Genomic DNA, 25,022 nt, shown 5'->3' on the forward strand with positions numbered 1-25,022 from the left:
CGAGCGAGCTGGGGCAGAACGGGTCACTTTGTGTACAGAGTTGTCATACGGGTTAGTGTTGCCGGTTGGTTTGTTTCTGCTAAAGTTAAATTTTATTGTGAGTAACTTAAAAACTTTAATTAATATAAAGATGCTGTTTCCTCCCTGAGCTCCCTGCAGCGCACGCTGGGAAAGGTAAAAGACTCAGTACAAGCTGTCGCTAAATTAACACGCTATGAGATGTCTTAAAACAACAGGATTTTCCCCCAGCGCCTAAGGGACAACACCCTCATGGTGTTGTGCTGCAGGGGACGCTGTTGGGGGGCTGCCTGCTCAATAAAAGGTGTGAACTGCTGCTCTTTGAGCTTGTTTCTCTGTGGACTTCCAATGTTCTCCTAATTGGAGGAGTTCAAGAGGAGAAAGCGGCGATCCCCGAGCTCGAGTGCTGTTAATCCTGGGCCGCGCTGGCCTCCAGGGCTTCCACGATGAGCGCAGCTGATGGGCGTTGCTTGGGCTCCTCGTTGGTGCAGACAGAGAAGAGATCAATCATGCGCTGGTAGGATGGGTCCAGCTCGTCCACGTTGAGAGCAGGACGCGTTCCCAGCGCCGCGTAAAACGCTTCTTCGTCAAAGGAGTCCTCGTCAAAAGAGTTATCTGGGTGAGAAGGTGAAAAAGGGGTTGGGGCACGAGTGTGAGGGACCTGGGGGTTCAGCTGGAGAACAGGAGCTGAGGGGAGACCTTCTGATCTCTGAACTGCCTGAAAGGAGCTTGGAGCCAGGGGGGTCGGGCTCTGCTCCCCAAGAACAAGCAGGCAGTGCTGGGGTTGGTTATGGTTGGACTCAATGATCTTAAAGGTCATTTCCAACCACGATGATTCTGTGACAAATCCCTGGAGCAACTCCAGCCTTCCCCTGTGCTTTGTCAGAGGTGAGCGGGTGTTTCACAGCCGCATTCACAGCATCCCCGCTTTCGCTTCTTCCTAAAAGATTCAGCCGCCTTCAATATTTTGGTGCATCATTTCAACACCGCATCATTTCAGGCTTTTCTGGCTGTGTCATTTTGATGGTATTGACTCAGCACCCCCCCAGAGCTGCAGCTGTACACATCGATCCCCCCGAGGGAGGAAAGCGTTTCTAGGAGCAGAAATTGCTCAGCGGAGAAACAAACCTTCATCGTCAGGGTCACAGCGCAGGTTGACGTGAGGCACGGAGAGGGTCATCATCTCCCACAGCGTCAGCCCGAAAGCAAAGATGTCGGCCTTGTCGGTGATCACGCCGTCGTCCTGCAGAGCCTCCTTGGGCTTCCAGGGCTCAGTGCCCACGTAACACAGCTCCGGCTCGCTCACTGGAAGGAAACAACGCAGCTCCGGTGCCCGCTGGGACTTTCAAAGCCACCAAGACACCGTCGCAGTGAGATTTTTTGTGGCAAAGTGTCCGAGGTCACGCAGAGCGTGAAGAACCGAAGGCCGGAGCTGCGCTCTGCGCTCAGCCCCCTCTAAGCACCCCGTGATGGACAGGGGGTGTTACCTGCATTTTACCCACCTGTGGCCCTTGCCCAGCGCACCCTCACAGGACACATCTCTGTCCCCAGACAAGCCAGGGGACGAAGCTGCCCCAACCCTGCTCCTCGTGAGGCACCAAAACCTCCACCCACACTCCCTCTGTTTTCTTTACACCAGCCCAAACCACTCTGTTCAATTTAATACCTCCTTGATCTTAATCAGCCTCAGAGAGCTGAAGTAACGATGAACGAAGCACCAGCTCCAACTGGATCCCTTTTATCCCTGACTCCCCAAAGCCAGGTGCCGCATTTCCCCTGCAGATCCCCGAGCTGGGGAAAGATCTCGGCTGCTCAAACTTCTTTCACGTGTCTGATCAAGAAGTGAATTCCAAAATCCCTCCACGCTGTTGGGCTTTAATCCTTGGCTGCCACATGGACCCAACACCATCACCCCGGTGGGTGCGCGTTGTCTCCTCAAGACAAGGAGGCAAAGCCAAACTCCAGGCTGGGTGGAGAGGAATTCTTGCTGTTCAACCAGCCCAAAACCTGATATTTTAACCACACTCCTCTTCGGGAGATTACACTGGGGTGCTGCCTCCAGCTCTCTCGCTCCTTATAAAAGGCAACAGCTACTAATAAAAATGTAATGGAGCAGCTTGATAAATTACGAGGCTGTGGCAGGCCCAAGCACTGCGTGAAAAGGCATTCTTGTGATTAACCCAAACCCCTTCTCGCTGTTGGCAGCCAAGCCGCGACGCCGTTAGGCATCTGCTTCTCGTTTGTAACGCGTTTGGCTCGTGCTTCCTTCCAGCCCCATGAAAGATTCGAGACTCTCAACGCGAGCATCCCGGCAATTCTGTCTGTATGAGCGTGGAGGGCGCGAGACAGACGTCAAGGGCTGGAAAATTAACGCTGGACCGCCCAGAGATGCTGCTGCAAACCACCCGTCGGTCCTTCCCTCCCAGGTAAATGCACCGAGGATTCGGGTCCTTCCCCCTCGACCTACCGGTCATGTTCTCATCCAGGGGCAGCGACATTCCCACGTCACAGATCTTGACGGCTTCAAAATCCCCTTTAACAACGACATTGGAAGATTTGATGTCTCCGTGGAGCAGCTTCTTGTCGTTGTGAAGGTACTGAGGGCAGAGAGAGGCCGTTAACGCAGCCACAGCTACGGCGAGGCGGGAGGAGCCGTCGGATTTGGACAACAAAGCACCAACTTCTTAATATTTAACATATTTAGCCTTAAAACCAACTATCCGTAACGTGTACAAAACACAGGGCAGGTTGTTCCCCCAGCCTAATTTTGGAGGCTTATGGTTGCTTTCTACTAAACTGCCTCTAGCACCAAACACTTGAGTGTGAGTGCAACACATGGGCCAAGGACCCGTCTGTTTGATCCCTGGAGCTCCACAGCAGCACTGAGGCTCCGTTTTCTCCCTTTTTCCCCTAAAAACAAGCTCATTGAAGCTTCAGGGCTTGGTTTGCGCTAAGTCTGTACAGCACCTTGGTAAAAAAGAGCCCACCGAGGCTTTATACGAAGCGTCGCAGCATCTGCTCTGCACCCGCCGCCTCACACACCACATTCCGTTATCCCCCAGTGTGCACAGTTCCAGAGCAGCCCCGGTTAAGGCCAAACGCACCTTCAGCCCCCTCGCCATGCTCAAGGCCACTTTGAAGATGGTGGCAGCCGGGAAAGGGCCCAGGGCATCCCCGCTTCGCTCTTCGATTAAGTCGTAGAGGGATTTCTCTCCTCCGTACTCCATGGCCAGACACATGCTGCCGTCGTTGGCCTCGGTGAACGCCCGGTAACCTTCCAACAGAGATTATGCGTTAGAGTCGAAGCGGACATGAGCCTTTCTGTGCGTTTTCCAGCCTGATGGAGCATTGGGAGCTGCTATGCAGGTGCTTTCCAGCTCAGCTTCACACCCCGTACCGGGGCAAGGACCTTTACCCTGATTTTTATAGGATGGAGAAGCAGATCAGTGGCAGCGACATCCCCCAATACAAAAAGCAGGAGGCACACAGAGGATGAGGTGACATCCAATAAGTCAAACTGCAGTGTCACAGGGGCCGGCCCATCCTTTTTCCTCCAGGTTTTACTCCCATCCACAAACAGTTCTCAGGTGGGGTTAGAAATGGCAAAGCCTTGCGTAACCACATAGCAGAACTCTCACCCTGTAAATGATTTACGGCACCTTTTACAGACAAAAGCACTGAAATGTTCGCAATGTGAAGGATCAAGACTCTCCTGGCTCTTAAATTCCTGCCAGAAGCGACAGATGCCGCTTTAGGGGTACAAACAACGTTCTTTGCACGCAGCCTTTTGAACACAAGTGACCTCAACCAGGCACTTTAAAGCACAAACAACAGGATGAAGTCAAACAAAGCTGCTGTTCCTGCAGGAGGGATTTCACACAAGAGCAAAGTTAAACACAGACTAAAGCACCTTCTCAAAACATTCCTATTGTAGAGCCAAGAGCGTGACAGAGCCTGATTGTCACACACAAAGGGGCAGCAGGGGGATCTGGAGCCTTGTTATTGGACCTTCTTATTGTTCTTATTATTGGATCTTCTTATTGTTCTTGTTATTGGATGTGGGGAACAATTTCTTCCCCAAAGGGCTGTGGGGCATTGGAACAGGCTGCCCAGGGCAGTGCTGGAGTCACCATCCCTGGAGGGGTTTAAAAGGCATTTAGACAGGTTCTCAGGGACATGGTTTAATGCCAGGGCTGGGTTATGGTTGGACTCAATGATCTCGAGGGTCTTTTCCAGCCAAAATGATTCTATGATTTTATCACAACCTGGGATGTGTCCAGGGATGGTTCATCCACCACCTCTCCACCCAACCGGGGCCAGTTTTGAAAACCAGCTCCAACAACGTCATTCGCAACTAAAGCAACACAAGCCGTGCTGGAAACTCACCCACGATGTTGGGGTGCTGCAGGTTTTTCAGGACCTTGGCCTCGTCGTTCAGGCGCTGCTGGTAGACGCTTTGCTGCTTCGTGTTGCATTGCGGGTTGATCTTCTTCACGGCCCAAGGGGAGCGAGACAAACCGCGGGGAGACCTGCGGGGGAAAACACACACACCACTCAGAATTGCAGGCACCACCGGGGTTAAAGCACAGATGGGTCACCAAGGAGCCACTCTGGAGAGTGTCTGACTTCGTTTGGTGGAATTAATAAAGAATAATGCTAAAATAAACTAAGATTTGCTCATGTGCACATGGTAGAGGTGCATAATAACACACGGTTTGAAACTGAAGCAGAGACATTCAGGCTGGACATAAGGAAGAAACTGTTTGTGCTGAGGGTGGTGAGAGGATGAATAATTGCCAAACATGGCTTTTCTGCCTCAAAATGCCTTGTGGTCAGGAGGAGCAGGAAGAGCCCAGCCAAAGGACACGGCGCCTTCCCGGGCACAGCTGGGGGCCCCAAGCTGTGGCCCCCCCCATGTCATGCTGGTGCGGGGTGTTGACTGAGATGTGGCCACACTGGCCACCAGGAGCTGGGACGCGGCCACAGGCCCGTGTCCAGCTCTGGAAGATGCCGTCGCTCTGCGGGCAGATGTTGGTGGCTCTTGCAGAGGTGCCGCCTGTATCTGTCTCACAGCTCTGCATGCAGTGAGCTCCTGGGGTGGAAGCTGAAGGAAGATGTGCTTCTAAAGAGTCCTGTTCCTGCCCTGTGTGGGCTGATGGAGCTGGGACAAGTCTCACAGAATCCCGGAGTGTCAGGGGTTGGAAGGGCCCTGGAAAGCTCATCCAGTGCAACCCCCCCATGGAGCAGGAACACCCAGATGAGGTTACACAGGAAGGTGTCCAGGCGGGTTGGAATGTCTGCACAGAAGGAGACTCCACAACCCCCTGGGCAGCCTGGGCCAGGCTCTGCCACCCTCACCCCAACAAGTTGCTTCTCCTCTTCCAGCGGAACCTCCTGTGTTCCAGTTTGCACCCATTGCCCCTTGTCCTGTCCCTGGTTGTCACCAGCAGAGCCTGGCTCCATCCTCCTGACACTGCCCCTTTCCATCTTGATCCCCAGCAATGAGTCCCCCCTCAGTGTCCTCTTGTCCAGCTCCAGAGCCCCAGCTCCCTCAGCCTTTCCTCACACGGGAGATGCTCCACTCCCTGCAGCATCTTGGTGGCTGCGCTGGACTCTCTGCAGCAGTTCCCTGTCCTGCTGGAACTGAGGGGCCACAACTGGACACAAGATTCCAGGTGTGGTCTCCCCAGGGCAGAGCAGAGGGGCAGGAGAACCTCTCTGACCTACTGACCACCCCCTTCTAACCCACCCCAGGTCCCATTGGCTTCCTGGCCACAAGGGCCCAGTGCTGGCTCATGGTCACCCTGCTGTCCCCAGGACCCCCAGGTCCCTTTCCCCTATACTGCTAAGGAGGGAGATTCAGGCATGACATGATGCAGAAATAGTTTGTGCTGAGGGTGGTGAGAGCCTGGCCCAGGTTGGCCAGAGAGGTGGTGGCTGAACCATCCCTGGAGACATCCCAGGCCAGGCTGGACGGGGCTCTGAGCAGCCTGAGCTGGTGCAGATGTCCCTGCTCATGGCAGGGGCCACTGGGGGAGATTTAACGGTCTCTTCAACCCAAACCACCTGTGATTCAATGATTTCTATGGTTCTGGAGGAAAACCAGCGCTCAGCACTGTTCCCAGCCCCACCTGCGTTCGCACACGCACCTTTTCATCAAGTAGACGTTGACCCCGGTGCCGTATCCCAACTTCTGCATGAAGGGAGAGGCCGGGATGGTGATGGAAACTGGGCCCCCGGCTAAAAAAACAGACAACAAAACACCCAAATAAATATAAATATTAATATATATATAAATATATATATTAGAAACACAACAAAACCAGACAGACTCACCGGGTTTGTCCCTCTCGGCCGGGTTGGGGGACCTCAAGGTTTCCATGGTGGTGGAGCAGAAGGAGCCGGGGTCACCTGCAGCCTATGGGGCCCTATGGGCAGCACGGCGGGACGTTCAATACCATAAAATCAAAAAAACACTGAAAAACTGAACAAAAAACGACTAGAAACCCCCAAACCCCCTCAAAAAAATCAAAACCAAACCGTGAAAAACAACAACCAAAAAAATACCCCAAGAAAATGACCTGAAATGGCAGCCAAACGAAATATAGAAAATCATTCAACATGAAAATGGGGTCGAAAGGAAAAAAAATATTAAAAAAAAAATCAAGAGGTTAAAATAATTTTAAAAAATTAAAGTAATAAAGAAGTGGAAAGTAAAAGTAAAAGTGGGGAGAGAAAAGTAAAAGTGGGGAGAGAAAAGTAAAAGTGGAGAGAGAAAAGTAAAAGTGGGGAGAGAAAAGTAAAAGTGGGGAGAGAAAAGTAAAAGTGGGGAGAGAAAAGTAAAAGTGGGGAGAGAAAAGTAAAGTAAAAGTGGGAAAAGAAAAGTAAAAGTGGGAAAAGAAAAGTAAAAGTGGGGGAAGAAAAAAGTAAAAGTGGGGAAAGAAAAGAGTAAAAGTGGGGAAAGAAAAGTAAAAGGGGAAAGAAATAAATAATGAAAACACAATATAATTAAATAAAAATTTTAAATTAAAAATAATAGGAAAAAGTAACAATGAAATAAAAACCAAATGGGAAGCTAAGAAGTCAATTAAATCCGGGGTCAAATTAAAAGGTAAAAATAAGAGCTAAAGTTCATTTAAAATCCAAAAAAAGGGAAAAAAATTAATAAAATGAAATAAATAATAAAATAATAAAAAATAAAATAAAAAACAAAATAATAAAAGAGCAAATAATATAAAACATAAAAAAGGAAATAATAAAAAAGATAAAAATGAAGAGAAATTAAAATGCAAATTAAAAAAACATAAAAATGAAGAGAAATTAAAATGCAAATTAAAAAAACCATAAAAATGCAAATAATAAAATCATTAAAAGGCAAATAATAAAATCACATAAAAACGCAAACAAGAACATCGAAAAATAAAGAAAATAAAACATCAGTAAATAAGTAAAATAAAAACGTAAAATAAAAAACCAGAACAAAAGCTCAAAAAATAAAGAAAATGAAACATCAAATAAACAAACTGAAACAGCAAATGAAGTAAAACAAAAAATGAATAAATTAAATCATAAAACAAATAAATAAAATGAAACATCAACTAAATAAGTAAAATAAATCGAATTAAAACAACAACAACAAACACACCCAACAAATCCCATACGGAGATCAACCCAACCCGCACCTGGCACCCCGACCCCGCTCCTTCCCCTCCTCGGTGTCCCCCGCCCTGTTCCCCGGACGGCTCTGGGGTCTCTGGGGTTCCCGTGTTCCCCGTGTCCCCGTCCCGGGGCCGTTACCGGTCGCCGCCGCTTGAATCCCGCGCGCGGGAAATCGGAACCAACCCCCCGCTACGGCGACCCCGCGCGGACAAACGCGGCGGAACGCGGAGGGGCGGGGCCAGCCCAGGGGGCGGGGCCATCATAAGGGGCGGGATCAGACAAGGGGGCGGGGCCATCCCAAAGGGGCGTGATCAGCATAAGGGGGCGGGGCCAGTTCAGGGGGCGGGGCCAGCCCAAAGGGGAGTGATCAGCATAAGGGGCGGGGGCAGTTCAGGGGGCGTGGCCAGAGCGAAGGGGCGTGATCAGCATAAGGGGGCGGGATCAGTCCAGAGGGCGGGGCCAGACCGAAGGGGCGTGATCAGCATAAGGGGGCGGGATCAGTCCAGGGGGCGGGGCCAGCCCAAAGGGGAGTGATCAGCATAAGGGGGCGGGGCCAGCCCAGGGGGCGAGGCCAGCCCAAAGGAGAGTGATCAGCATAAGGGGGCGGGGCAAGTCCAGGGGGCGGGGGCAGCCCGAGGGGCGGGACCTATGGGGCTGGGCGGGGCTTGGAGTGGGTCTGAGGGTGTCCCTAGGCTCTGAGAGGAAGTTTGGGGGGGGTTAAAGGGCCCCCAAGTGTTTTTGGAGGGTCCCCTGGGTGTTCCCAAGGATTCGGGGGCACCCGAGGGAGGTCCACGGGGCTCTGGAGGGGTCACACGGGTCACCAAGGCTTTGGGGGGGCCCTGAGGGATCCCCAAGGCTTTTGGGGGGGGGGGGGGGGGGGCTGCATGAGTTCCCTAAGCCCTTGGGGGGGCTCTCTATGAGGTCCCCAAGCCCTTGTAGGGGTGTCTACGGGTTCCCTAAGCCCTTGGGGGAGGGTCTCTATGGGGTCTCCAAGCCCTTGGGGGGGGTCTCCATAGCATTGCCACCTCCTTGTGGGGCTCGCTCTTGAGCCTCTAGACCATGAGGGGGGTGTCTCTGGGGTTCGGCGGGGTCCCCAAGCCCTCAAGCTCTTTGGGGGGGTCCCAAGCCCTTTTGGGGGTCTCTGGGGGATCCTCAAGCCCTCATGGGGTGTCTCGTTGGGTGGGTTTGGGGAGCTTAGACACCCCAGGGTGCTCCGTACCCCCCACGCAGGGGCTTTCCGAACCAGGGCCAACCCACAGCCAGGCTGTGTATTTATGTCCCCCCAGGACCCCCCAAATCCCCATCGCTCTTTGCCCCCGCCCGAAAACGGCTGCACCAGCACGGTAGAGAATAATAAAAAAGCATTTATTTCTCTAAGAACCAAACCACTTTGGGAAGCTCGGCTGAGAGTGGCGCGGACGGAGCGAACCCCCCGGGCAGATTTGGGGGTGCCGTCCCCTCAGGGCGCCAGGCACTTGACGCCGGCGTCCTCGGCGTGCCCGCAGTTGGTCCTGCCCCAGCCGGAGAAGCTGCAGTGCTGGAGACTCTGCTCCGAGCCCGTGCACGAGACGTCGTCCATCCAGATCCTGCCGGTGCCTGCGAACGGGGACACGCTGGGGACACCGGCAGCCAAACTGGAACCAGTATGGGCACTGGTACCAGTATGGGCATTGTAGTGGGCACCGGTACCAGTATGGGCACTGCGGTGGGCACCGGTACCAGTATGGGCACTGGTACCAGTATGGGCACTGGTGTGGGCACTGGTACAAGTATGGGCACTGTGGTGGGCACTGGTACTGGTATGGACACTGGTACCAGTATGGGCACTGGGATGGGAACCAGTACCAGTATGGGCACTGGGATGGGCACTGGTACCGGTATGGGCACTGGGATGGACACTGGTACCGGTATGGGCACTGGTCCCGGTATGGGCACTGGGGTGGGCACCGGTACCAGTATGGGCACTGGGGTGGGCACCGGTACCAGTATGGCCACCAGTACCAGTATGGGCACTGAGATGGGCACTGGTACCAGTATGGGCACCGGTCCCAGTATGGGCACTGGGGTGGGCACTGATACTGGGATGGGCACTAGTACCAGTATGGGCACTGAGATGGGCACCGGTACCAGTATGGGCAATGGGATGGGCACCGGTACCAGTATGGGCACCGGTGTCCCGGCGCATCCCCTGTGACCAAGGGAACACGTGTCACAGGGACAAAGCGAAAATCATGCAAGCCCTTGAACAAAGGGCTTCGCCCCTTATGAAAATCACCCTGTCATTATTGTATCATCTCTCTTTTTGGTAACATATATTAAGTTCATTTTATACATATATATTATTTTCATATATAATACATAACATATATACTACATAATATGTAACACATTATGTGGTATATATTATGTATGATATATATGAAATGTAACATTACATAGTAGATATTATATATTATGTATGATATGTAACATATTACGTAGTATACATTACATATTATGTATGAGGTATGAAATGCAACATATTATGTAGTATATATTTTATATGATATTATGTACTATAAAGTGTATATTTATGTAGTATAAAGTGTATTAATTTTATACATATATGTTATTTTTATATATATATAATATGTAACATATAACTTATATACTACATAACATGTTACATTTCATACATATCATACATAATATATTATGTGTCTATATAACATATTATATATATTAAACACACACATATATATATTTATATATGCTTATATATATATAAAAATAAAATATATGTATAAAATAAAGTGGGTCACTTCTATCCAAGGTCACTATTCACAATTAGGTGGGATGTCCATCAAGGGACCCACTGTGACCAAGACTAATTAATATCTTCATCAATGACACAGTGGGATCGAGAGCAGCCGCAGCAAGTTCACAGTTGCCACCAAGCTGAGTGGTGCAGGCTCTGCCACCCTCACCCCAACAAGTTGCTTCTCCTCTTTCAGTGGAACCTCCTGTGTTCCAGTTTGCACCCATTGCCCCTTGTCCTGTCCCTGGTTGTCACCAGCAGAGCCTGGCTCCATCCTCCTGACACTGCCCCTTTCCATCTTGATCCCCAGCAATGAGTCCCCCCTCAGTGTCCTCTTGTCCAGCTCCAGAGTCCCAGCTCCCTCAGCCCTTCTGCCCACCGGACACGTTCCTGTCCAGATGATGGCCATGGTGGGCATCAGGTGCTTTTGGGACCCATCGTCTCCTCGGCAGCCCCGAGCAGCTGGGGAGAAAACAACCCAAGGAGCTCAAGAGCCCAAGTGGAAAGGGAGCTGCTCTGGGCAGGGTCATAGAATCATTTTGTTTTGAAGAGACACTCAAGATCATCAGTTCACCCCACCCCAACGGTTTGGGGCCAAAGGCCGCCCCTCCGCCCGCCAAAGTGTTCCTGACAGTTCCCCTCTGTTTTTAAAAGCTTTTCCTTTTTTTCTTTTTCTTTTGTTATCCTAAAAAGAAAATAGATCTCAAAAATCACATCCGGCTGGAAAACCCGAAGCGTTCATTCAAAAACAACAAGCCTGGGGATGGTCCCGCAGCGCTGAGTCAGCACGGGGACGGGACGGGCCACCTGGGCCAGCGCCAGCGGTGACCTCGCACGCGGCCCCGTGAGCCAGCGCCAAAATATTTGGCTGGATGTGCTGAATAAACTGGTGCTGAACCGGAATGGAGCTTCTGGCCCCTCGGTTCCAGCAGGACAGGGAACTGCTGCAGAGAGTCCAGCGCAGCCACCAAGATGCTGCAGGGAGTGGAGCATCTCCCGTGTGAGGAAAGGCTGAGGGAGCTGGGGCTCTGGAGCTGGACAAGAGGACACTGAGGGGGGACTCATTCCTGGGGATCAATATGGAAAGGGGCAGTGTCAGGAGGATGGAGCCAGGCTCTGCTGGTGACAACCAGGGACAGGACAAGGGGCAATGGGTGCAAACTGGAACACACGAGGTTCCACTGAAAGAGGAGAAGCAACTTGTTGGGGTGAGGGTGTCAGAGCCTGGAACAGGCTGCCCAGGGGGTTGTGGAGTCTCCTTCTGTGCAGACATTCCAACCCGCCTGGACACCTTCCTGTGTAACCTCATCTGGGTGTTCCTGCTCCATGGGGGGATTGCACTGGATGAGCTTTCCAGGGCCCTTCAACCCCTGACACTCTGGGATTCTGTGACTCTGGGGCCACCACATCCCCTGTCCTTGTTGGGGACACGCTGGATGCCTCCAGGCTCATTTCTGGGTTGATTTTTGGGTGATGATGGTGGATGAGGTGGGGAGGGGTGCAGGGTCCTACCTTGGCCGAAGCGGGCCATGCGGTACACCTCCTCGGCGCCTCGGAAGCCCAGCATCCGGCACACCACGTCCCCGTCCTTCTTGTCCCAGCCGTCGTCGCACACTGTGCCCCAGCGCCGGTCGTAGAAAACCTCCACCCGTCCCTCGTGGGAGCCGGAGCCGTTCACCAGCCGGACCGTCCCCTCCTCGGCGGTGGCTGCTGGGGACACAGAACGAAGTCAGAGGGATTGCGGTGGCACCTCTGAGTCCTGCTCTTGCCCACCTCCCGTGGCCTCAACTGAGGAAAGCACAGGGTGACGCACCTCCAGGAGACCTGAGGACATCTCAGCACCATCACGTACCGTGCTGGAAGGGACCCAGGGTTGTCACAGAACCCCAGCATGTCAGGGGTTGAAGGGCCCTGGAAAGCCCATCCAGTGCAATCCCCCCCTGGAGCAGGAACACCCAGATGAGGTTACACAGGAAGGTGTCCAGGCGGGTTGGAATGTCTGCACAGAAGGAGACTCCACAACCCCCTGGGCAGCCTGGGCCAGGCTCTGCCACCCTCACCCCAACAAGTTGCTTCTCCTCTTTCAGTGGAACCTCCTGTGTTCCAGTTTGCACCCATTGCCCCTTGTCCCTATTTAGCTGGGGGAGGATGAGCCTTGCAGTGGTCACGCCAAGATGGGAAACCTGCTCACAGCCTAGAACTGCTGCAGGGAGGGCAGGAACCAGCTAAACCCAGTCCCAGAGCCACCAAGGTGAGACCAAAGGGACACAGCTCAGGCTGGCGATGAGGAGGGAGATCTGAGCAACCAGGCAGGAGGAGGACGATGCCAACAAAACTGGGGCACAAAGCATTTCCAAAAGGGACTAGAAAGGGAATCTCGAGTGATTGGGAGGCACAGGGCAACGAAGATGCTGCAGGGAGTGGAGCATCTCCCGTGTGAGGAAAGGCTGAGGGAGCTGGGGCTCTGGAGCTGGACAAGAGGACACTGAGGGGGGACTCACACATGGGGATCAAGATGGAAAGGGGCAGTGTCAGGAGGATGGAGCCAGGCTCTGCTGGTGACAACCAACGGTAGGACAAGGGGTGATGGGTACAAACTGGAACACAAGAGGTTCCACTTAAATTAGAAAAGAAACTTCTTCTCAGTACGGGTGTCAGAACACTGGAACAGGCTGCCGGGGGGATTGTGGAGACTCCTTCTGTGCAGACATTCCAACCCGCCTGGACACCTTCCTGTGTAACCTCATCTGGGTGTTCCTGCTCCATGGGGGGATTGCACTGGATGAGCTTTACAGGTCCCTCCAACCCCTGACACTCTGGGATTCTGCGTTTGCAGCCTGGAGAACAAGGACCAAGTCCACGCTGCCCAGTTGGACCCTGACTTGGTGCTTGTGGGGAAGCTCCAATGGGTCCAAAAGCCGAACTGGGGTGGTGGGAGACAATGTGTCCTCCTGCCCCCATCACCACCCTCCCGCTGCGTGGGACCAGCATGGTCACCCAGGGAGAAGCACAGGGGGTGCTGGTTTATCTGCTGGGGCAATGACCGAGGAGCTCAGCACCAAATCCAACCCACAGCAGTTCTTCCTTCCACCCCTAGCCAAGGAAACCCGGCAAAAGGAACATGCCACAAATCCCATTATTTGGGATGGAAAAGGGGTCAAATGGAGAAAATGGCTGTCGGGCAGCTGGGCTCCGTGAGTCACCGCAGGCTGGGACGGCGGCCACGGGTGGGGCTGGGCCCCCCCAGCCAAGCTTGGATTGCAGCTGCTCAGAGATCTGTATTTAAAGAGGTTTTCTCAAAGCCAGGGTGTTGGTTTGTTTTCTTTTCTTTCCCCTATCAAAACACACGTTCCCGTTGGAAATGCTCACTGACATCACTTCTCGAATGAGAAGATAACTGGGGTTGGATTGCTGCATGAAGCAGCGTTTCCAGGCACAGCGAAGCCTCCTCCTTGACGCCCATCAGCTCATCCTCCATGCCCAAGGCTGGTCCCCAGTGGAAATGGGGTCGGGGGGTTGCATTCTACTTCCATCCCCAAAAAACCAGCACAACCACCACCAACGGCCCAGCAGTGCAAACAGGAACAAAACCTCCTGATCTGCTGTGATTTTGCCCGTGCATGGACCGTGGCAACTTCTCAAGGGGTGAAACCAAGGGTCTCCACACCAAGTGGTGACCATTGCAGAGGGAGCCATGAAGAGCTGGGAAACATCTGACATTGGTCCTGCTTTTGCTTTAACCTCGTGGTGGTGGGATATCACAGAATCGTTTTGGTTGCAAAAGACTCTTAAGATCAAATTCAACCATTCCCCACCCCTGTCCCTGCCCCATGTCCTGAGAACCTCATGTCCGTCTGTCCAACTCTCCAGGGATGGTGACTCCAGCACTGCCCTGGGCAGCCTGTTCCAATGCCCCACAGCCCTTTGGGGAAGAAATTGTTCCCAAGATCCTATCTAATGTCCATCTAGCTCTGTGTCCAAAGCCACCCACATTCCCTGGTGCCAGGAGAGCAGGCAGGTGACCAACAACCCAGGTCCCATTCCATATCTCCAACCCAAACCAGTTGCTCACCCAACATCCTCATTCCTCCTCGTGAGTCCATCCTTGTCCCGTCTCTTCACTAGATGCTCATCACCACATCCCCAAGGAGGAGAAGAGATGTGGAATGAGGGCAGGGATCCAGGCACTACCAGCATGTTCCCATTAATCAGCAGGGTGAGGGCTGCTAATTAACTCTCAGAGCTCAGCCCTTCCGCTTAGCCTCTAACGAGCATTGCTTAGAGGGCTCGTAAAAGCTCATAAACTCCAGAAGTCTCCTCACAAACCAGTATCAGCTGCCCGTAACAGCCCTGCAGACCAGCCCAGATAGTCCCAACCCAGCTGATTCCAGCCCAGATAGTCCCAACCCAGCTGATCCCAGCTCAGATAGTTCCTGCCCAGCTGATCCCAGCCTAGCTGATCCCAGCTCAGATAGTCCCAACCCAGCTGATTCCAGCTCAATAGTCCCAACCCAGCTGATCCCAGCTCAGATAGTCCCTGCCCAGCTGATCCCAGCCTAGCTGATCCCAGCTCAGATAGTCCCAACCCAGCTGATCCCAGCCTAACTGATCCCAGCTCAGATAGTCCCAACCCAGCTGATCCCAGCCTAGCTGATCCCAGCTCAGACAGTCCCAACCCAGCTGATCCCAGTCTAGCTGATCCCAGCTCAGATAGTCCCAACTCAGCTGATCCCAGCCCAGCCTGGGGCTGTTTTGAGCCCACAGCCCCTGGGGACCCTTCAAGAGCTGCAGTGGGGGCTGCACTCGTGTCCTGACCCCCGGGAGCCAGTGGAGCCATCAGGAGCTGCTCGGGGACCAAAGCGGGTTGTCCACATCCTTGTGCTGCAGAAGCTTTGCCCAGGATCAGGGTTTCCGATCCCACCCCTGCCTGCAGCACCCCTGCCTGCAGCACCCCTGCCTGCAGCACCCCTGCCTGCATCTCCCGGCTCCATCCTGCTCCAACATACCCACTAAACCCCCCAAACCACCGTTTCTTCCTCATCCTGGGCGTGTGCATTTGGTTTTTGCTGCAGCAAATCCTCCCAAACCCCTTGGCTTCCCCCCTGCTCGGCCCCCAAAATCCAGCAAAACACACAAGGAAAGGCTGAAGAGGAGAAATGACTCCCAGTGGCCGAAAAAACGGGGCCTGATGCTTTGCAGCTGGGTTGAGATATCGTCTCCCCCCATGATGGAGACCATCTGCCCCTGTTCCCTGGACCCCACCTCCCTCTCCTGCTGCCCCTGCTCTGCTCCCTTTGGATTGGGCCTCTGGATGCAAACATCACGTTTCCAGGGGGTGGATGTGGGGTACGTCTATCGCAGGAAACAGTGATATTCCCCGTCATTCGGACTTTGCAAATAGGAACTGGTCGTGTTCGCTCACCAACAGTGGCTGGAGGGGATGAGGGTGCTGGGTCCCTCTTGGGGTGCAGGTGCGTCCCACCGCAGGGCCCCCTGCTCCCCTTATGGCCCCACCACGTCCTTGCTTGTGCTTGGCACCCTTTGGGTGTCATGGTGGCTGGTGGCGGGGACCTGGAGACCCTGTGTGGGCACCTGAGGCAGGTGAGATGTCCCTGGGGTGGCAGGAGGGACGTCACCAAGGAGGTAGAAGAGATGTCCCCAAGGAGGAATGACTCTGGAGAGGCAGGAGGGATGTCCCTGGGGTGGCAGAAAGGATGTCCTCAGGGAGGTAGGAGGGATGTCCCCATGGAGGGATGTCCCCAAGGAGTGACGTCCCCATGAAGGGATGTCCTCGAGGAGGCAGAAGGAATGTCCCCAAGAAGGGATGACCCCAGGCTGGCAGGAGGGTCATCCCCAAGGGAGGATGACCCTGGAGAGGCAGGAGGGATGTCCCCAAGAAGGGATGTCCCTGGGGTGGCAGAAGGGATGTCCCCAAGAAGAGACACCCTGGACAGGCAGGAGGGTTGTCCCCAGAAGGGATGTCCAAAGCTTGGAGGAAACCATCAGCATCTCCAGGGGTCTCAGGGACGAGGTCCCTGCCCAGCACAGCCATAAGGGTGGGCAGAATCGAGCCCTGGGCTTGTTCCCTGGCATTTCTTTGCTCTCTGACCTGCCTGAAAGGAACTTGGAGCCAGGGGGGTCGGGCTCTGCTCCCCAGGAACAAGCACCAGGAGCAGAGGAAACGGCCTCAAGTTGCGCCAGGGGAGGTTGAGGTTGGATGTGGGGAACAATTTCTTCCCCAAAGGGCTGTGGGGCATTGGAACAGGCTGCCCAGGGCAGTGCTGGAGTCACCAGCCCTGGAGAGTTGGACAGACGGACATGAGGTTCTCAGGACATGGGGCAGTGCCAGGGGTGGGTTATTGTTGGACTCGATGATCTTAAAGGTCTTTCCCAACCAAAATGATTCTATGATTGAGCTTCACCCTCTTTATCTCCTGGAAAACACAGGGAGCAGATCGCCCCAGCTGGCTTTGGGCATCTGTGTGGGCATCTGAGGCAGGAGAGATGTCCCTGGGGTGGCGGGAGGGATGTCCCCAAGGAGGTAGGAGAGATGTCCCCAGGGAAGAATGACTCTGGAGGGCCAGGAGGGATGTCCCCATGGAGGCACGAGGGATGTCCCTGGGGTGGCAGAAAGGATGTCCTCAGGGAGGTAGGAGGGATGTCCCCATGGAGGGATGTCCCCAAGGAGGCAGAATGAATGTCCCCAAGGAGGGATGACCCCAGGCCAGCAGGAGGGTCAGCCCCACCATCCCGGTCCGGGGCTCCACACACCTGGGGCTGCAGAACAAGGTGCTTCCCCCTGCTTGGCTCTGCCTTAACGTCACCACCACCCTCCTCGAGCATCCTTGGTCCGGCATCCCTCCCACCTCTCGGTTGCGCCGGTTCCTTCTTGCTCAAGGAGGAAAAGCCAAGCTCAGGGCTCAGTAGCCTCGTCCAGCAGCTTTCCTGCCCTATTTGCAGGAGCCGTTGCCCCACATAACACCACCAAAAGCATACCCAAAGCACCGGGGAGATGACCGTGATAGAGCGCTTACCTGTGCTACCACCTCGGTCCCCCTTCTCTCCCTTTGGGCCACGGTCACCTGGGAAAAGAAAGCCGTAAATCTTGTTAAAAATCAGCTTTTTCCCAGATATCCTGCTCTGAGGTGTCGGCAGCTCTTGGAAGGCTTGATCAGTTTGGGGAAACTGAGGCACGAAGCAGCAAATGACTTGTCATCCCCTCTCCTGACCCCCCCAGACATTCTGCTTGGCAATGGGACCTTCTCACCCCTCCAGGTTCTGGATGATGCTTTGAAAAGCAAAACCAACCTGGCCCTGGGAAAACGCGGCTTTGCGCGGGTTTATCCTGCGCGGCACCAGCGGCTCCCCAGGCTCCGGGGATTGAGCTTCAAAGTGGTTCCTCACCCCTGTATCTGCAGGGGGGACCCTGCCCTGGGTACCCCTTGGTCTGGACTCTACAATACCCTCGGTTTGGGGTGCAGGGAAAGGATGGAGAACACCCTCAAAATTCTCCTGGGGTGCACGTCCTGCAGAAGATGGAGAGGCTGGTGGTCCCTCAAACCATCCCATCCGCTCTGCCCCGCTCCATCCCTACAGCAGGAATAAAGGAAAGCAAAGCCTGAGTCTGGGGTTAAATAAGCCCCAAATTTGGGGCTAAAAAGGCCTCGTTTTGCAGAGGTCAAGGGCAGGGATGTGCTTTCCCGCAGCCCCAGCGGAGCATCGACCCCCCTGCACCCCGCGGGTCCCTCCGCACGAGCAGACCTGCTGAACCCAAAGCAGCGATGCCGAGGGGCTGGGAGCAGCTGGGTAAACAGGCTGCCTCCGAAAACACGCCTGTTTCCAGGCAAAAATAATGAGCTCACTAATTATCTGCATCATGGCTTGGCTTTCCTCGCGACCCGCAAGCACGGGCTGCACCCCGTACCCCAAAACCCTGTCTGTGCTCCAGCTTTGCCCCCAGCAGGCAGCAAATGTGCTTTTCTGTGGCGTGCACCACTATAAACACCATCCTGAGCGGGGCTGTGGGCTTGGCCTTGCCGGTCCTGGCTTTGCCGGTCCTGGCTTTGCCAGTGATGTTCCACAAGAGACCCCCAGCCCTGCGGCACAGCCCCGCTTCACTATATCCCCTTTTGTCTCTGCGTAAGAACAACAAACAGCACACACACGCTCTGAGATCTTGTATAAAATAAAATAATGATAATAATAATAATAAAGAAAAGCATGCAGGAAATTCTTGCCCTTTAAGTCGGAGGCTGTGGGAAGGCGCGATGGGTCCCCCGGGCGGGCGCAGCTGTGTGGGATGAGGAAAGCTGCCTGCAGCCCGGCCCGCTGATGGGAACCAGATGGGAACAGCCCCCCCAGCAGCGGGACGGGCGCCAGAGACGCTGCTCCCGGCACGGGACGGTCCCGGGACGCCGCAGCAGCCCCTGCTCTGCACCACCCGCCTCCCCAGCCCGCAGGAAACGGGCTTGGAAAACAACGGTTATGGGGGTTTTGTGTTTGTCCCCAAAAATCTGGCTCTTCCAGAGCTAAAGGTTGGGTATGAGGAACAATATGAGCCCCCAAAGGGCTGTGGGGCATTGGAACAGGCTGCCCAGGGCGGTGCTGGAGTCACCATCCCTGGAGGGTTGAAAATACACAGAGATGAGGTTCTCAGGACATGGGGTGGGTTATGGTTGGACCCCATGATCTTGAGGGGCTTTCCAACCAAAATGATTCTGTGACTCTAGAAGTGCTTTCCCTGCAGAGTCCGGGCTCCATCCTATAGGGCATCGTATAGGAATGATGGAGAGAGGCAGAGGTGCAAAGGTGGAGCTTGAGGAACAGGAACGATTCAGCAGTGCTGGGCACAAAAGTCACGGACTGAAACTCTTGGAGTAAATAACTCAACTGCCATATGAGACCATTGCTACTGTCATAGAGTCACAGGATGGTTTGGGTTGAAGGGACCATGAAATCTCCCCCAGTGCCCCCCCAGCCATGAGCAGGGACATCTGCACCAGCTCAGGTTGCTCAGAGCCCCATCCAGCCTGGCCTGGGATGTCTCCAGGGATGGTTCGTCCACCACCTCTCTGGCCAACCTGGGCCAGGCTCTCACCACCCTCAGCACAATTTCTTCCTTGTATCTAATCTGAATCTCCTTTAGTTTAAAACCATCCCCCCTTGTCCTATTACAACAGGCCCTGCTCAAAAGTCTGTCCCCATCTTTCTTCTCGGCCCCTTTTCAGTCTGGAAAAGCCACAATAAGGACTCCCTTGCTTTTCCTTGCTCTCCAGGAAGGCTTTTCTCCTTCTTTTCTCTTTTTCCCTTCTTCCCATCTCTCTTTTCTCCCAAAACCTCTCCGGTGAGCAGAGAGGACACCTCTCTTGAGGACATCATCCCTTTGGTGGCACAGCTTGATGAACTTCACCCTTGGGTCAAGCTCAGCTCCACGAGGTGTCCAGGATGAAGAACATCCCTGGCTGGGGACAAACCCCTGTGAGCTGGAAAGAAGAGACCCTGGGGATGCGACAGAGCTCACAAGTTCAGCATCACCACTGGTCCTACCAGAATGTCCTCATGGTGCCTCCACCCAACCAGTGTCAAGGGTTTGCTCAACCATTTCCCACCGTAGGTTGATCAGTGCAGCTCAGGCTGGACATTCTGGAGCGTGCAGACAATTTTGGCACAGATGCTGTGACAAGTGACCCTCAGCTCTTCCCATGGCAGAAGATTGGTCCTCATTGATGTCCTGCATCACCTCCACTCCAAAAATCAGCACTGCGGAGAATGCCAGGGCACAAAACCTGCAAAGCTCATGGGATAGGACATCACTGGAGGAGGGTGGAAAGAGCTCCTGGGTCTGCAGGGTGACATGGACCACTATGGTCGCAGACCAAGCCCCAAGAGAAGCTGCCAACCCCCATCTTCATGGGCAGAAACATGTTCTGCCTTCAACAACATACCAACAATTCCCTCCTTGCCTGCACGTGGTGTTTAGGAAGGGAACTTCTCCCATTGCCCTGAAATTATCTATGAATTAGTAATCCCTACCTTGGCTCATTTTCTGCTGTTCCCTCCTGAACGTGTTCCCTGCACAATGTTCTCCATGGAAGAGTGAAGAAGACTGATGTATATTCACTTTCCAGAAGAATTTTCCCCATTTGGAAAGGAGAAAAGTAATACTCCACTGCGGTAATTTTGAGGGAAAATGCATCAAGGATAGGAAAATACCAACAAGGGAGAACAGTCAGGAGACTGCTGTGGACAGAAGTTGTGGCTTGACCAAGTCAGAACATCTCTGTGGGATAGTTTGACCCATGTTTTTGGGAGGAGGCTCATGTCCCCCAGGTTCTCCCCACCCCAGGACAGGCTCTATTTCCCAGGAACTGGTTGCTCAGCAAAGTCATTATGGATGTGTAAGACTGGTGCTGCAGAAAAACAGGCCTTTGCTTAAAGCCTGGCCTTGGACCGTTGCCTGGCGCGCTGTCTGTTTCCTATAAATTTCAGAGAATCCCATAAACTGTAGAAATGCCGAGCTCGCTGCCAGTGTGGGTTCTGTTTGCTGGAGAAGGGATTGGATGAAAACCCCTTATCTGAGCACCTCTGACCTCCGGGAGGTGAGAAACGGGGGGTGTAGTTTGGGGGTCCCTTTGTCGGGGACACGTCCAAGCCCTGGAGGTGACATCTATCCACACAGGTCAACGAGGGGAGGTGGATGCAGAGACCCCTGTGCGGTGATGGGCTCTGGTGGGACCTGGGAATGGACCATCCCCTGGGAGGACACTTGATGGCTTTGCTGCCATGGAGTCATCCTCACCCCAAACCAAGGGCATCCCCAAGAACTGCACGAGGAAGAAGGTGCACCCAGGCCATGCTGGTGGAACCCTGGAGATGGTCAAACCTTCTTCAAGCCAACAGGCCTCCTCAGATACAGGGGTTACTCTGCACCAACGATACGGTGATAGACAGAAGCAACGCACCGCATGGCAAAGACCCACCAATCCTTCGGAATGCTCTCCGAGCCATCGCCTCCCAAAACCAAGAGCAGAAGTGCTTGATTTCCCTGGGCAAGGGGGCTTGAGATGCCGACCCACTTTGGGGAAGGGTCACCAAGCTTGTGGGTGTTGATGCTTAACAGGGTCTGTTAACACATCTGAGCACTGACCCAGCACAGCAGCTGTTAATGTCTTTGACTTAGGAGTGGAAACGTGATGCAGGAGCACATCAATCTCCCCCCTCCAAAAGCGACATGTCCCACAGGGACGCGCTTTGCAGAACAAATCTGTTATCGGAGCTTGGTCATCTACTGGACCCTCTCTAGAACCCAAGGGAATGGCAGAAGATGTGCCAGGGTGTAGATTGGACATGAGGAAAAGGTTCTTCCCCCAGAGGTGCTGGACACTGAACAGGCTCCCAGGGAGGTGTCACGGCCCCAACCTGACAGTGTTCAACAAGAGACTGGACACCGTCCTCAGACACACGGGGTGACCTGTGGGGTGTCCTGTGCAGGGACAGCAGTTGGACTCCATGATCCTGGTGGGTCCTTCCAGCTCAGGACATTCTGTGATTCTATGATACTGAAGCCTAATTCAACTGTCCCAGGCTCTTTGGGATAATTTGCTCCTCTAATGAGCGCTTGGCACTGACCTATGAGAAAAACCCACTTTCCTCTGCTCCAGGGAAGGGAAGGAAACCACAGTCCCGAAGTGCGTTGTGGTTTTGGTTGGCCAACCTCGGTGTTTGATGCGCTGCCAGGAACATCTCAGCGCTGACGTCTCTCTCGCGTTAGCACCTCCGTCCCTGCAGCCCTCACGCCTTCGCAAGGCTCACGCCAGGGACGTGTCCAGGGGCTGGTCTGACCTTCTGCAGCATCAGGCCAGGTATTTTCACCCCACTGCTTGGATCACAGAATCACAGGATGGTTTGGGTTGAAAGGACCATGAAATCTCCCCCTGCCATGAGCAGGGACATCTGCACCTGCTCAGGCTGCTCAGAGCCCCGTCCAGCCTGGCCTGGGATGTCTCCAGGGATGGTTTGGCCACCACCTCTCTGGCCAACCTGGGCCAGGCTCTCACCACCCTCAGCACAAACAATTTCTGCATCGTGTCCAGCCTGAAAAAGCCCTTTACCTCCACAACTTATCGGCCATCCTGCAGTTGCACCCCAAGAGATAGTGCTGGAAAGCAAGCAGGAGGTGCTGCTTGCCTTACTCTTGCAGCATGTCGGGCTCTGTGTCCCGCTGGCAGCCTCTGCCTTGGTGGGACGATGGAGACTTGTCCCAGCTCCATCAGCCCACACAGGGCAGGAACAGGACTCTTTAGAAGCACATCTTCCTTCAGCTTCCACCCCAGGAGCTCGCTGCATGTGCAGCTGTGAGACAGATACAGGCGGCACCTCTGCAAGAGCCACCAACATCTGCCCGCAGAGTGACGGCATCTTCCAGAGCTGGACATGGGCCTGTGGCCGCGTCCCAGCTCCTGGTGGCCAGCGTGGCCACATCCCAGTCAACACCCCGCACCAGCACAACATGAGGGGGTCACAGCTTGGGTCCCCCAGCTCTACCCAGGAAGGCTCCGCATCCTTGGGCTGGGCTCTTCCTGCTCCTCCTGACCACAAGGCATTTTGAGGCAGAAAAAGCCTGTTTGGGGATTATTCATCCTGGTTTAGGTTGCAGGATGGAACTTCTTTTAATAGATCTCCTGGGATGGATCTGCCCTGCTAAATAGGTGCGCAGCCACTTCCTACCCCCACAGCTTCTCCCCGCTCTTAGCCGGGGTGTGGTGAGGAGCCGCAGAACCACAGCGAGACGGAAAAGGTCACCAGAAATCAAACACCAGGCTCTTCCTAAAACCCCGACAGAGCCAAGCGTGGGAGGGCAGCCCGGCAGGTCCTCACGGGGCTCTGGCGAGGACTGAGCCCCATTGTGTGGCAGGAGCATCACAAACCCAATGGGTTTGCCATTCTCCCTCCGGTCCCTGGGCTCTCTCCACTGCTTGGTGGAAAGTTCTCAGTGCAGAGGTTGTTCATGTGCAGGTTCCCAGCCCAGCAAGATCTCTCAGAGACCCCCAGGCTGGCTGGGGTTGAAGGGACCTCTGGAGATCCCCCAGTCCACCCCAGCTGCTCACACAGGGTCACAGAGCAGATCACACAGGTGGGTCCAGGGGGTTTGAATGTCTCAGAGCAGGAGACTCCACCCCCGCTCTGGGCAGCCTGGGCCAGGCTCTGGCACCTCCCAGCAAACAAGTTTCTGCTCATGTTCACATGGAGCCTCCTGTGTTTCAGTCTGTGCCCGTTGCCCCTCACCCTGGCGTTGGGCACCACTGAACAGAGTCTGGTCCATCCTCTGACACCCACCCTGACATATTGATCCCATTGATCACATTCCTCTCAGCTTCTCTTCTCCAGCTCAACAGCCCCAGCTCTCTCAGTCTCCTCATCACAAAGATGCTCCAGACCCCTCAGCATCTTTGTGTCCCTCCGCTGGACTCTCTCCAGTAATTCCTTGTCCTTCTTCAACTGAGGAGCCCAGCACTGGACCCACAACTGCAGATGGGGCCTCCCCAGGGCAGAGCAGAGTGGGAGGAACAACCTCCCTGACCTGCTGCTCACACTCTTCCTCATGCACCCCAGGTCCCATTGGCCTCTTGGCCACAGGGGACATTGTTGGCTCACGGTCACCCTGTTGTCCCCAGAACTCCCAGGTCCTTCTCTGCAGAGCTGCTTTCCAGCAGCTCAACCCCAACCTGTGCTGGTGCTGGGGGTCCCCAGCCAGGTGGGTCCCAAGCCAAGGGACCCACCACTCTCACACCCATGACCAGTGTCTCTGCCCCACACGCTGGTGGTCTCCAGAAGCCACTTTACTGCCCAACGAGCCCACCAAGACTCCACGACCCACCAGGAGCAAGCGCAGGGGCTGGTCCTTACCTTTGGATCCCCGCAGCCCCACTGGGCCTGGAGGGCCAAGGGGTCCTTGGTCGCCTTTCAAGCCACGTGGTCCTGGGGGTCCTCTCTCCCCGGGCAGCCCTGGAGCGAGGACAAAGAGGCAAAATGACTCTGTTGTAGCTGAGACCTCACAAACCAGATGTGCACACACACACACGTGCGTCCTGCTCACCAGCAAACACGGCAGGTAGTCTCTGGTTCTTTACCAGGACTTGGGGACCATCCAGAAACACCTGGGAAGCCACCTCATCCTCTTCTTCTGCCCCCCTGGGTACAGGATGGACTTAACCCAGACATGGACTGGTGATTGGAGCACCTTAAGGCTCAGCTTAAGGTAACTGGGCTCCAAAGCTGGACACCAAGGCAAAGAGTGAGGAGCCAGGGTGGAACAGAGACCCCAAGGAGACATGACGTGCCCACCATGTGCTGCGGGTCCCTTCCATCCATGCACGTGGAGCAGGTGGGTTTGCTATTTATTGGAGAAGGGGTTGGATTAAAACCCCTTATCTGAGCACCCCGACCTCGGGGAGGTGGGAAACGGGGGCTTTAGTCTGTGAGCTTGGGCTCACTTCATAGGGGACACATTGGGGGTGACCTCCACCCATGGGGCCAGCGAGGGGAGGTG

At 54.3% G+C, this 25,022-nt stretch overlaps 2 protein-coding genes across 5 annotated transcripts in view; both read right to left on the reverse strand.

Moving 5' to 3' along the window:
- Positions 1 to 427: 427 nt before the first annotated feature.
- On the reverse strand, positions 428 to 6,400 carry PBK (PDZ binding kinase; the record flags this gene model as incomplete). The annotated part of the gene is made up of 7 exons (XM_080342877.1): positions 428 to 633; positions 1,147 to 1,323; positions 2,486 to 2,615; positions 3,123 to 3,292; positions 4,405 to 4,547; positions 6,168 to 6,258; positions 6,355 to 6,400. 7 exons carry the CDS (start codon positions 6,398 to 6,400, stop codon positions 428 to 430), a joined length of 963 nt encoding a protein of 320 aa, XP_080199003.1.
- A 2,736-nt stretch (positions 6,401 to 9,136) lies between these two features.
- Positions 9,137 to 25,022, reverse strand: part of SCARA5 (scavenger receptor class A member 5) — a gene marked incomplete at both ends in the record, with an annotated part of 35,646 nt that continues 19,760 nt past the window's right edge. For 2 of the 4 annotated variants that reach the window (XM_080341165.1, XM_080341166.1), the window contains 4 exons: positions 9,137 to 9,273; positions 11,987 to 12,181; positions 17,509 to 17,556; positions 24,380 to 24,478. In XM_080341165.1, coding sequence (XP_080197291.1) covers positions 9,137 to 9,273; positions 11,987 to 12,181; positions 17,509 to 17,556; positions 24,380 to 24,478 — 479 coding nt within the window. Of the gene's footprint in view, positions 9,274 to 11,986; positions 12,203 to 17,508; positions 17,557 to 24,379; positions 24,479 to 25,022 lie in introns of all 4 variants that reach the window. The other 2 variants (XM_080341163.1, XM_080341164.1) reach the window with 2 other exon arrangements.

This window comes from Nesoenas mayeri, assembly GCF_963082525.1.
Source record: "Nesoenas mayeri genome assembly, chromosome: 3".
In the NCBI taxonomy this organism is placed as follows: Eukaryota; Metazoa; Chordata; class Aves; order Columbiformes; family Columbidae; genus Nesoenas; species Nesoenas mayeri.